The sequence below is a fragment of the Habropoda laboriosa genome, unplaced genomic scaffold (genome assembly GCF_001263275.1).
Source record: "Habropoda laboriosa isolate 0110345459 unplaced genomic scaffold, ASM126327v1 scaffold145, whole genome shotgun sequence".
NCBI lineage: Eukaryota > Metazoa > Arthropoda > Insecta > Hymenoptera > Apidae > Habropoda > Habropoda laboriosa.
This window is the reverse complement of record NW_017100307.1, coordinates 367,312-380,372: the sequence shown is the minus strand read 5'-3', so window position 1 is coordinate 380,372 and position 13,061 is coordinate 367,312. Positions and strand designations below refer to the sequence as shown.

At 44.7% G+C, this 13,061-nt stretch overlaps 1 protein-coding gene across 1 annotated transcript in view; it reads left to right on the top strand.

Moving 5' to 3' along the window:
• Nucleotides 1-13,061, top strand: part of LOC108574088 (nuclear hormone receptor FTZ-F1) — a 75,392-nt gene that overhangs the window by 60,531 nt on the left and 1,800 nt on the right. The window contains exon 2 of the mRNA XM_017936602.1: nucleotides 12,330-13,018. Within this exon, the coding sequence (XP_017792091.1) occupies nucleotides 12,330-13,018 (689 nt within the window). The remainder of the gene's footprint in view (nucleotides 1-12,329; nucleotides 13,019-13,061) is intronic.

Below are 13,061 nucleotides of genomic sequence, written 5' to 3'. Positions count from 1 at the left end.
GGCGCAACTGGCGGCGGATCCGCTACGGTAAGCGGCAATGTCGCGATACCAACTACCACCTACTCATTACCAACTGGTACCCTCTGTCATCCCGGATTGGGTCAGGTCGGGGTTGGTGTCGTGACCGGCTCGATACCATGCCCATCTGACTTCCCCGATACCAAGGACCTCGTCATCGAAGAACTGTGTCCGGTCTGTGGCGACAAGGTCTCCGGATACCACTACGGGCTACTCACCTGCGAATCTTGCAAGGGTTTTTTCAAGCGCACCGTCCAAAACAAGAAGGTCTACACGTGCGTCGCCGAGAGGTCCTGTCACATCGACAAGACGCAACGGAAGCGGTGTCCCTACTGCCGTTTTCAGAAGTGCCTCGAAGTCGGCATGAAGCTTGAGGGTGAGTTTTCATTTTACCTTCAATTGTGACATCCTAAAACGGCTATTATGTCTCTTCTTCTTTATCTTCTTCTTCTTCCTCTACTTCTTCTTCTACTACTATACTATTACTTCTTGCGAGTCTCTCTTTGTATTAATACGCTTCGGTAAAAAAAAAAAAAATCGGTGGTTGTCGCGTCGTTATTCCTTTGGATGGAATGGTCTTTTTTTTTATCTCTTTCGTTAATTCCATTTCGAAAGCTATAATTCCTGTGGTAGATCAGGTGGAATGATATGGAAGGCAGAGGCAAATAATGATACAAAGAATTTCGTACAGTTGCGCAAGCAGATTTTATTTGGCCGACAATATGGGTGCTCATTTTTTGGATGTGAAAGCGATGCATGCGGGTATCGTTGCAATTTTTATGCAGAAGGCGAAAGAACGAAAGCGCACGCGTATATGCGCCCGAGTAGATTTCGATATTCAATTATGCAACATAATCGTGAGACACGCGTCCCCTGGTGTGTCTTTGCGCGTATAACAGGTTTCCAGTGAAAAGTATTCCTGTCGATTCAGATGCAAATACGAAATCTTAATGAGACGCGTATCATTCATTCCTTTTGCTTATTTATATTTTTAAATCGTTGAAAACTTCACACTGTATTTACTTACCATAGGCATAGGTTATTATTCTCTTCAAAGTTCAATTCTACCACAACCTAATTGCTTTCGCAAGGCCGGTTTCGATTATATATCCGGAATAACTTGGAAAGTATCATCCTGTGCGCTAATATTACCGCACTCTTATCAAGCTTTACGTTATCTCTTATTCAATATCTTCGTACACAGGCAGCGATACGTCAAATGTCGTTTACGCGCGAACGCGTGTAGAACGCGGTTCGCGGGTTCGGTACCGCACGGATTCGTTCGGCAAACTTCGGCCGAATCCGTTCCCGTTCGAGCGTTTTCGCATCACGCTCCTACGAACTTAACCTTATTACACACCGTGAAGCGATCAACCGATACTGTCTTCCTTTACAAATTCTTTCGTCGCTCTAACGCTTCTCTGTGTTTTCCAATGAAACACTTTCTTCTCTTCGTTTCTACATTATTCACGTGACCGCGTTCCATCGTTAATTTTAATTACGCGTCGATATCACGACGATCGCGTCCACGTTGAACAGCCGATTAGGCAAACCGTTCTTACATATGTACGCAACAGTGGAATTCGCGATATAAAATAGCAACCAGTTGGTTTTCTAAAATGCAGGCGGCGGCCGCGTCGGTGCCTCTACTTTTTACGATCTTGATTTTGATCCGCTTTCCATACGCGAATTATGCAGATTTTACGGGAAAGTCTCGGCGGATTGGGCCATTCGGTTAGAGAGAGTCGCGCGCCACCTTAGACTCGTAAAATCTTTTCGCCACTTTTGGCGCAACATTTTAAACAGGAGGAGGACGATTCAAACGAAGCGGCGTCTAATGCAATTCGAGTAACTGGGTCTAGGCCCTCAAGGCCCAGCGATTAAGCGAATCTCGAAACAGGCTCTGTCGCAATTGCCGCCTTTGCACGCCGTTTTCCACGGCGTTCCTACACCGGCAACGGGGGATTGCTTAACGCGGAAAGTTTCCAGAGTGCTTGCGAGTGTTTACGAAAGGAAGCAGTTTCTTACTTGCACGCTATTCAGAAATGTAAAAACGCCCGTCAACGTGTAAACTTTATACCGATTAGGTTGGAGAGAGAGAACGGTTCGTTTAATTTTCTCCCCGCGCGCGCGCCACTGTCGAATTTCATGCTTCATTAAACATATTTATAAAACATTTCTTTCCTTCTTCCTTCTTTTTTTTTTTTTTTTGTTATTCCTTCGCCCTATTAACAATTGTTTAATAATCGAGAACGTACTCGACAATGGCCTACTCGATATATTATTTCAACAGTTGTTGTTTCATAACGGTTCGCTACAAACTGGTGTAACGAAAGTATTGCCAGTTATTATCGTAACCACTATTATTACCGTTATTACTATACTTACCTCTTGTCACGATAATTTCCATATTTAAACATTGTTTTCGGTCTGTCGTTCGATTCTATTAACCGATCAGTTTGTAATATTCACACGTTGCTTATTGTCTCATTTATAACGGCTTGGAGGAGAGAGGAAAAAAAAAGAGAGAAAAAATGTCGAAATGCGCAGAAGAAAGGACGCGTCGACAGACAAAAACGCTGGTTAAACGGCGGCCTGTGGTAATCGCGCGATAACACCTGTCACAAGTTCTGCAACAGAGACAGACCTGCTGTTTGCCAGTGGTCCGTGAATACGAGAGCAAGGCTCATTCAACGTAATGAACGTTACCTCGGACCTGCTTTAGAGACCCGATTGAAAACCATCCTCTCCTGGAAGCCATGAACTCATCTGCCGGGGCATCCATATTTATTACGCGCGAGATTGTAAAACTCCCGGACAAAACCAGGCCACGTCTCTCCTCGCGAAACTTACGAACGCTTCTTTCTCTCCCCGGCATTCTTCAAATTTTCGCCCGCGTATATAATTGAACGGCGGGGTGGAGAGATTCGTGAAAAATGTTTCACCCGAAGTAAGCAAAAGAGGAAGCTTTTACCTTCGCGACGAACGACGGGGCGCTGAGAGAACAGGTCTCTGAGATTGTTTCGATGCTGTTTGCAATATGGACGAATGGCTGTTTCGTGGCTGTTGAAATCGGAATTAAAATGGCGCTGTGTGTTCGGGTCGCCTCGGTGCCTCGGATACGTAAAATTCGTTTAACAGCGAGAAACGAGCACACATCGACAATAGGTGGTATACACGTCGGTTGGATTTTTTCTTTTTTTCTTCTTTTTTTTAATTTCACTTTCGAACAGGGCCGCCATATGTGTACGTACATGATCAAATATTGACAATGTGGGGCTCGGAGTTTCGCAGCTGCGAATAATTCGGCTGCTTCGCCGTTTCGGTTTATCCATTTTTGCCTGGACGACAAACTATTTCACTTTCGCGTTTCGTCCGATTTCACCGAAAAAAGAGGAGAAAAAAAAAACACACCGACGGTGACGAAACGAGCGCGCACGCGTCTATTTGATTTTAAACACGGATCCATTAAGCAATTCTGTCGTGAAACATGGAGATTTCAATTTCTTAACGGTATATTTTTGCGTATTACAAAGAATCGCTTTATTATAGATTTATAACAACAGCGAGTAAAAGTGGTGTGTATAAGGGAGTTTACTGGTAAACTTATAACGTTCCGAAAATACTGTTACGAGGTTATGTAACGAGATAATCGGTCAAATAACCGATACTTGTTCGGGGAAACAATAACGGCGCGAAAGAAGGAAAAGAGGAGGAAAATCTGGATATAACTTACGCAACGATAATCCGACTGTACCTGGACCTTTTTTTTCTCTCTTTTTATTTTTTTTTGTTTTTTTTTTTTCGTTTTATTGCACGCGCTCTTAATTACTTCTAAAAGAACAACGAGGTTCTTTATTCCGTTCAAGGTCCAACGTTGCTCGTTTCCACGAGGAATTTTTTTATTTTTATTACTTTCATTATTCCCGATCCAATTTCGGATCTGTAATAACCTCGTTCGGTACGACGCGGTAATTACAGTTCCTCCTCGATTCTATCGAACTTATTAGATCCCCAAGTGACCCGTCCGGCAAAATTGTAAGTCGTAAAATTCTGTATACAACAATTCTCGAAAAACGGATTCCTCCCCCTAATACTTCAACGTCTCGTTCTCTACGTACACACGGATCCGTGTAATTATGCTCTTTAGACGTTCGTATTCAGGGGATTTTCGGGTCCTTTTAGTTTCGGGGCATCTGGCCGATATAAAAAGTCTCTCCCTCGATATGTCTGCGTGTGTGTGTATTCCTCTTAGAGAGAACTATTTAAATAGCTTCTCATGTGCCGTTCCTTTTCGACATTAGCATGATTCCTGACAAAAAGTCTCCCGGTATACACGACCCAAAACCAACGAGTTTTCTTTTCTCGACAAAGGCAAGATTTGTCACGTGGAGAGGAGCGGCAAACACCACGCCTTCACACAGCTAACAGAAGGGAACCGGTAGTGTAAAAGTATTGCGCAAACGAAATCTAGAAATTTTTGAGGTAGGACGTCGAGTCTCGTCCAACGTATGTGTATATATATATATATGTATAATAGCAGAGAGGCGACACGTTGGGTGAAAGCCTCTTTAGTCCGGTTACAAATTTCTATTAGACGGCGACGAAACGTATTTTCACCGGTCGACGACAGTGAAATTAGAGTTGAAAAATTCGTGGTTGGCTTTCGACGTTGAAAGTTCGCGCCGCCGGTTATGACACTCCCCGGTCGCGTGTGTGTTGTTAGGCCACGAAACCGAGAGATTCTCGGCTGCTTCGTGCGCCACTTAAACATTACTTAACGGTGTTACTTAATATAAAAAAAGAAAAAAAAATGGAAAAAAAAAACACCGCTGATTCAGCATTTGCCTGCCTGGTTGAAATCGTCGGTGTTTTATCACCGTTGAATTTATTCAACAAATTTTCCGGTTAATTTATGTAACGAGAAATTTCTCGACCCGGCCAATTGTGTCTGGTAAACGCACACATTCGGTTTATCGCTATTAAACGTTTTACCGGAGTCGCACGGTTCAATCGCGTACATGTACACTCATAATTCTCTCGCATTTTGCAATCGTGACTAGGTGATGACTGTTCGCGCGAGCGGGAGCAATCCTTCGTGCTTTTCTGCCTCGATGCTCAACGAAACCGTTTTCCAGGAGAGTCTACACAGACACACATACACACACGCGAAAGAAAATCGAACATTTTGCCAATCGTTTTATCAATTAACCAATCAACTAAAATATTTTTATCGTGATATATATCGTGCGGAAAAAAGAATTAGAAACTAACGAAAACATAACCTAACCTCTAAGAATTTCGTAATTGTAGTATATCACTTTTCATCGACTAGCTATAAAGAGACGGGTAAGTTTTTTGTATACAAGCCTTGTGTCTAGTTTAGAAACGTTGTAAAAAGAAGAAAAAAAATCATAGAAATGAAAATATCAACGAAAGCCAGGGATATAGAGACAGAGAGAGAGAGAGAGAGATCTCGGCCGGGATGAAAAGCTAAGAGTAATATTACCCAGAATTCTACGTCAGCAATACAACACACCGTAGGCATTAAAAGTAATAACAAGAGCGTACCGTCGTTTACGACTGCGAAAAGACCGGGCCACGTCTTTTGCATCTGTCAGCCACGTGGATCGGGTCCGCGCGTTTAATGGCCGAACAGGGAATTCTGAGGCGTTCGATTAGTCCCGTCTACTTGGCCGGCCGCGCGGTGTTCTCGTCGTAAAAGTGAGAGAGCGACGGTCACTAGTCGGCTCGCGCAGTCAAAATCGGTCAGAAATATTTCACCTGGTTAACAGGCAGGGGGCACCGGTAGTTTTAGGATTCGACGCGAGAAAATGTACATTAGGCCACGAGGGGTGTGTGGGGAGAGGGGGGAACGGCCTGGAAAATCAGACGGGACAGAACGGAAATCGTGGCATGCGCCTCTGTTTAGAAACTTACGAATTTCATAATTATTGTATTATGTTGCAAGAAGGTGGTATACCTGGCCGACTGCCTGGCCTGCCTGCCTGTCTGCCTTGCCTGTTTGCTTACCTGCCTTGCTCGCTTGCTCGACTCCTACCTTCGTTGTTCACGCGCTCGCGCGCGCCACAAAGGTGGGGGAGAAAGGTTAGGTTGAGGCGGGGATTGTGTAATCCCTCGTTGAGTGGAGCCTCACCGTCTTCTTTTCGCCGAAGCTTTTATTTCTTTCTCGTCTTATTCCATCTATCTTTCCTCTCTCTCTCTCTCTCTCTCTCTCTCTCTCTCTCTCTCTCTCTCTCTCTCTGTCTCTCTTTCTCCCTGTCTAGCATGCCCGAATTCATATCCCGCATGCAGTATATTATGGTACGTACTCTTATGACAAGCGACACGCAATCGCTTCTCGACGCGGTACGACCTACGTCACAATTGCCGCGATACGCATAATGTTCGAATTCCTGAAAAGCTTGGGTACAACTGCCGGTAATGCGCGGCGATTATCGAACCGCGAATATTAACCTGTTTCGTGTAACGGCCGGTTCGGTTTGAATGTTTAGACGCACGTTTAGTCGAGTGTTAAAAGCTAATCCCGAAGCCTGTGGTGCCTCGATTATCGGGTATTAATGCAATTATCGTTACGCGAAGTACTTTTGAAGTACTTCGATTCGCAACTGAGGTGGGTTGGTATATCATCGTTTGGTAAAACAGAACACTTCTCCCGACATAACCAAATAGATGGATGTCTTCGAGCAGTTATTTTTGTAGCCTTCCTTTTTTTTTTCTCTTTTTCTTTTTTTTCTCCTAGACCAGTCGTAAAGATCATGTTCTTTGTTCCGCTAGAAATTCAGCAAAGGTTTTCTGGCCAACGATTTCGTCCTTTTTTTTTTTGCGTTCTTTCGCAATACGCGGATGACTTCACTAACGGTCGGGCGCGTCGCGTCGCGTCGTGTCGACCGCGTCACGGGGGGAATTTCTCTCGCGCGATTGGTCCAACCGTGGGCGACGGTGGTCACGTGGTCGCACATTAATTTCTATGGGGAGGGCCTGACGTCACTGGACCCGTGGACCAGATTTGCCAAGTGGGTTTCCCTTTCTTTTCGACGTATACGTGCCTCTCTCGGGTTCGGTGCTCTTGCGTATACACTTATCGTCGCCGCACGCGGACCTTGCGAACCGGACGTGGGTTGCATTCTTTCAATGGTTTGCACGTGGATCTCCGTCGTGCACGCGTGTATACCGCACGGTTGCGGCGGGCTAGTTTCTGGTAAATAGGAGAAAAGAGAGCATGGAATCGTCGATGATGGAAATATCGATTTCAATTACGAGTGTGCGTTTTTATTAACCGGTATTGTAACGGAGACCGCTTTACCGCCACTGCTATTATTATTGCCCACAATTGTTCCGCAGCAAGAGAAAGGTCAACCCGTGTTCAACGTATTCGAAGCTTTTTATCATAGATAAAACGTGTTACCTACTGATACCGCATATTACTAAGCGGAAAAAAATGTAATTATATTTTATCGTTGCACGACGTGAACAACAAGTGTATTTCACTTTGTTTACAATGATATACGATCTAATAAAACGGTAAAAATATAATAATCATTTGCATAATATTCACGGACATCTGTGACTTCCTTTTTTCAATTTATTCAATTCATTATACATATATGTTTCTCACAGGCCTGTACTTCCCCGATTCCTCTTATTATCGATAGACCTGTCACCGTACTTTCGTAATGTAGTCACTTCTTAGTACATGCAATATGCATCGACAACTTAATGCTTTGAAACAAAAGAAGTAGAAAAAAATAAAAAAATAAACGTTGGAACGCCAAGTTGCTACGATGTTAAACACGCTTCCGCTCGTCGCCAGTTCATTTCCCCGAAAGTCACACCGCGCACGCACCAGAAGAAAAGATGACCCTCGTGATTCGTTAATTCCACAAAAATGAAACTTTTCCGGTAGGCGTGCGCCTCCTGGTTGCATAATCGGCGAAGCCACGAGAATCGCGCGCGCACGGTTTCTCTGACCATTGACGATCGATGGAAAACCGTCTTGCGGTGTATTTAACGCATTTATATGCCGCTTTGGTAACACAGCGACGCTCGTTGTCTTGCCAAATGCCTCTGCGCAACCGGAGAAGAGTCAGAAATTCTCTCCCATATATCGAATAACCGCCGTTTATTCGTGTCACGATTGATATTGATGATTCTTTTGAAGAATTTTGACAGGATCGACGGATGAAATCTTCGGATGAAAATTTTTCACAGTCATTGTATGTATCCCGGTCTGTGATCGATTATTAGCTTCAGTATATATATCGTCTCTAGATCGAGTCTTTCGATTTAGTAAAATCGAGAGTTATGGCGGAGCTGTCCATTGTCGTTTTACATCACAAAAGCAGCCATTGTACTGGTCGGTGAAATTTATCGATAATTCTCTCTACAATAATGGAATTGAGGCTCGCCACGAAACTCGACGCATGTAACGACGCAATTCCGTGCGCGTCCTGCTCGAACTTCCGGTTGTTATTTCGCCGAGATACAGAGATAATGCTTCTCCAGTTTAGCTGTGCGTTTCCGTGGATTTCGAAGCCACTGGGTGCCCCGGAATTCGACTCGTAAATACCATCAGAGTCGTAGTCTGGCATGTATATCGAACGATCGAATCGTGTCATATATATCGATACTCTAATGCCCCTTCTGCCCACGCGAAACTACGCCACCTACTCGAAAGAGCCCTGCGGGTAAAACAGGCCGTCGGATCTCCGCGCACGTTCACGCTTCGGCTGTTTAACGAAAACACGGAAAACGCGTCGGACACGTGCTTGGAATAAACCGGTGAATCGTTTGTTAAGATGCATTTCCGGGGTGAAAGAGTTTGAGGATCTGAATCCTCAGCACGTGGCTGTCGAAAACTGTTAAACATGGCGCCGGGTGAAAGTGGTTATAAAGGATAAATAATTCTGTGTTCGTTGACATTTTTTCTCTGATTGTATGTACTGAAAAGTGTTGCCATTGTTCGTTCTTTCATTAACAAGGATGACTGTAGGTCATATATTTACGTTCACTTCATAATATCAATTATGTATATTATTCAAATTAGATAATTTAATATGTATATGTACATATCGGGAATCGTTTTTCTACTAATAGTGTGACTATTGTGAAGAAATAGGTGAACCCATCGTCTAAACACTCAACACTTCAGAGCGTAGGTTAGGTTAGTATAACCTCCACTCTATTGACATCACAATTTCCTAGCAGTCGATGCACCTGGCGTCAAATTAAAGGTGGCAAGATGTACGCCCGGCAGCGTGTAACACCTACGATGCTCAATGAAACCACGACGGAGAGACCACAACGGCGATGCTCGTAAACGTAGGACGGCAATAAGAAGAGAGAAAAGAAAAGAAACGTGGCGGGGTCGAAAGTCAAGTTTAGCCGTGATCTACGCCGATCTTTAGACCCCATGGTCTCGCCCGGATCCATGGTTACAATAGGGGTGACGGCAATGAGGGTGAGGAAATCGAATCCGTGAAAGAAAGTGTGCAACTTTGAAATCCGATTTGAAACTTCAATTTTTTGTTTATAAATAATACAAGAAGTTATTTCATATCATCATTGAAGCAATTTAAACGATTGGCTTAGAAAAAATTGTTGGAATTTTTACGTAGAACGTGCGTAAACATTTCTTTAATCTGAATTTTAATTGGATTTATTTCTTGGTTAGATGATGCAATCAGTTAATTTATGTCGATTCTTCCAAATGCATAAATGACGACACAATTATCGAGCTTTAAATATTCACCGATCAAAATCGAAGGATGAAAGCTAAAGATCGAAAGAAAAGCATACGTTTGTAAGGTAGCGTTTACACGTGTTAAATAAATCGTCGGAGATATACGCGGTTGCGTAGCATTAAGCGAGCGATCGAGAACAAGTGGCCGAAAGCAACCTGAAAGTCAAGTTTAGCAACTTTCGTTATTAGTCTTGCTCTCTCAAACTATTGTCTGAATTCCCGGTGAGTCGGTCACGTATGTTGCTGAAAGAGAGGAAAAGAGAGTGTCGCGGACAGGAGCACAGAGAGACGAGGAGGCGCGCGCGAGCGAGCGTTCAAGCGCGTTCGCGGCGTTTGCTGCACGTTCGCGTAATCCTCGGATGATGGATGACACTCGCTTTGCATAGTATTCGTCAGAACTGACGGCAGAAAAGTTCGAGAAACGAACACCACGAGCACGAGTGTCAAGTTTATGCGGCAATCCAATGCGCGCGCACGCCTATGAATTCCAGCATCTACAAATCGCGATGCAGCAAAATTATTATTTTCATCGAAAGTCAAAGGAACACCAATTGTTCACGAATCGGGTTACTTAATTGAATACACGGTTCGTTCGATGTGCAATATTTCGTAAAGATTGTAAAATTCTCTAGAACCAGAAGAGCCTGTAAGTAAATTCAAAGGGTGAAGAAATAGAAGGAGCAGAAAGATTGGTGCTTTCGTGGTCGCAGATGTTACACGGCGGTGCGTAGAGTCGCATTATGCCGAGTTCACAGGGACGCGACGGGTCGAGAAAGAGAATCGGGAACGGGAGTATCGAAAAAGGGCAGGGAATCGGTCGTAGGAAAGACGAAAAGAGAGAAAGAAAGCAGCAAGCGGCCACGCGGAGGAGTGAAAAAGGTGGAGGCAAAAGGGAATCGCTGCGAACGAGAGACGAAAAGGAGTGAAAAAGAGAGGAGGCGTAAGCGGGCGCACACACAGGGTGGCGGAGGCGGCAATGTGGATCGCGGGGCCGCGAGGTGTTCAGAGGGGGCGAGAGTAGGGATCGGGGGAAGGGAATAAGTAGGGTTAGGAGGTGGCGGGGTGTCGGACGGTATCCGACACGGTGGCGCGCGCAACTGTGTGTGTTTCGTTGGTGTGCGCGAGGGGTGGGGAGAGAGGGGTGGCCCTCCTCCCTCGGCGGGCCGGCTCAGAGGCAGAAGTGGACGGGCAAGCGATTCAACCTCCTTTCACTTTCAACGAGCGCGCACCGCGCTTACTCGCTCACTCATTCGTTTGCTCGCTCGTTCGCTCGTTCGTTTGTCGTTCGTTCGTTCGTTCGTGTTCGCCGGTGTTTCATGCGACGACGGATAGCAAACACTTTGTACGAAAATAGGCAACGCCGCTGATTTAGCCGCGTGTCCGCCCTATAAATCGTTAAATCGTTCAAAATCTTCCCTCGATTACATCGTGACCCTGAGGATCGCCGAGTCGTCATCGAGCACACGACCTCTCCTCTCGGGAAAACGTTGCCACACCACGAATCTCTTCGTCGCGATGTGCACGCTGATTGAATGTGCACCTTTTATGGCATGAGTCTTTTTTTTTTTAACTTTCTTGGGATTTTTTTATCCTTTTTAATAAGCCTTCTGTAGATTTTTCGGAGAAATTAATTTTATATTTTAGGTAAATGTACCGAGTCTGTCTTTGTGGTATAGTTTGGAATGGTGCACCATGTTTTTTTGAACACAGAGAGTAGATAGAAATTCGTGAAATGTAGTAGGTATCCTGGCAGAGAGGGACTGGTTCCTTAATGCGTCGCGTCTCGCGAAGGCGCGTTTTAATCCCTCGCTGGGCGAGGGAGATCCGTATCGAGTTCCTTTGCTAGGCCACTTCCGGCCCCGAGACCACACATCTGGGGATCTGTTGTTTACAATGTGGATCTTAACTCGGAGATGCAGCAATACTTAGTTTCGCTCGTAAATATCGAAATAGGTCGCACCGAATATCCAGTTTATTTTTAAGTTATTTCGAAATATTTTTGCATAATTGTTACCTGCAAACGTTCACGTACAATATTTTTACGAACATTTACATCAGCGTGTGGCAAACGGTTAAACGAAGTATGTTAACAGGTTGTCCCTTGTAGTTAATCACGAGCAATAAATAATCAACGTTAGCAAGTCACAGCGGTTCGCCTTTAATAATCACGCGTTTAACGTGCCAAATAACACCTGCAGCTTTCATAAATAGAGATCCATGTTTTATTACACTTATGTAGCTATTCGTTCACTATCGAACAATGTAGACTTGTAGAAAAGATAGTGTCGTGTTAGGAACAAGAATGGAGTCGCAACTCGTTAACGTTTTATCAGATTAGACCACCACCACCACTACTTACTACTACTTGCATTGAATATTCCTGAAACAAAGACCAAAAAAAAAAACGATAAAAAAAAGGAACCCTCGAGGTGATCAAGGAGGGAGGTACTTATATCCAAAGATTCTTTCAGATACGTTGTTGCTGCGTTACGTGTATACAACGGTAACAATGATGTTTCAAAATTTTGTACGTTTGCTTCTGTTATAGCCGTGCGAGCGGACCGGATGAGAGGCGGTAGGAACAAATTCGGACCTATGTACAAGAGAGACCGAGCGCGGAAGCTACAAATGCTGAGACAACGGCAGCTGGCACTGCAAACGATACGCGGCAGCCTCGGTGACCCATCGAACTATCCCTCCGCCGTAACGCCTTTCCTGCATATTAAACAGGAGATACAAATACCTCAGGTCTCGAGTCTAACGTCTTCTCCAGATTCGAGTCCATCCCCCGCAGCCGTGGCCGCTGGTCTGGTCACGACACAAGCTGGCAGCGGAGCTGGTCAGCATCAACTGATCGCGCCGTCATGCCAGCCAAACATTTCTGGCGGTAATCACCTGCACAACCTCAACACTGGCCTGGATAGTAAGCTGTGGACTGCCAATTCCACCACCCCTAGTCCGAAGGCCTTCAACTTCGGTGAACAGTCCACGCAGCCTCATGGGGCCGCTAGTTCCGCACCCTCTACCGCCGCTTTAAAAACTAGTCCGATGATAAGAGACTTTGTGCAAACGGTCGACGATCGCGAGTGGCAGGCATCCCTTTTTGGACTATTGCAAAATCAAACGTACAATCAGTGTGAAGTGGACTTGTTCGAATTAATGTGCAAAGTGCTCGATCAGAATCTGTTCTCGCAGGTGGACTGGGCAAGGAATTCTGTATTCTTCAAGGATCTCAAGGTTAGCGTTAGTAATCTTGTTGTTTTAAATATATACGTATATA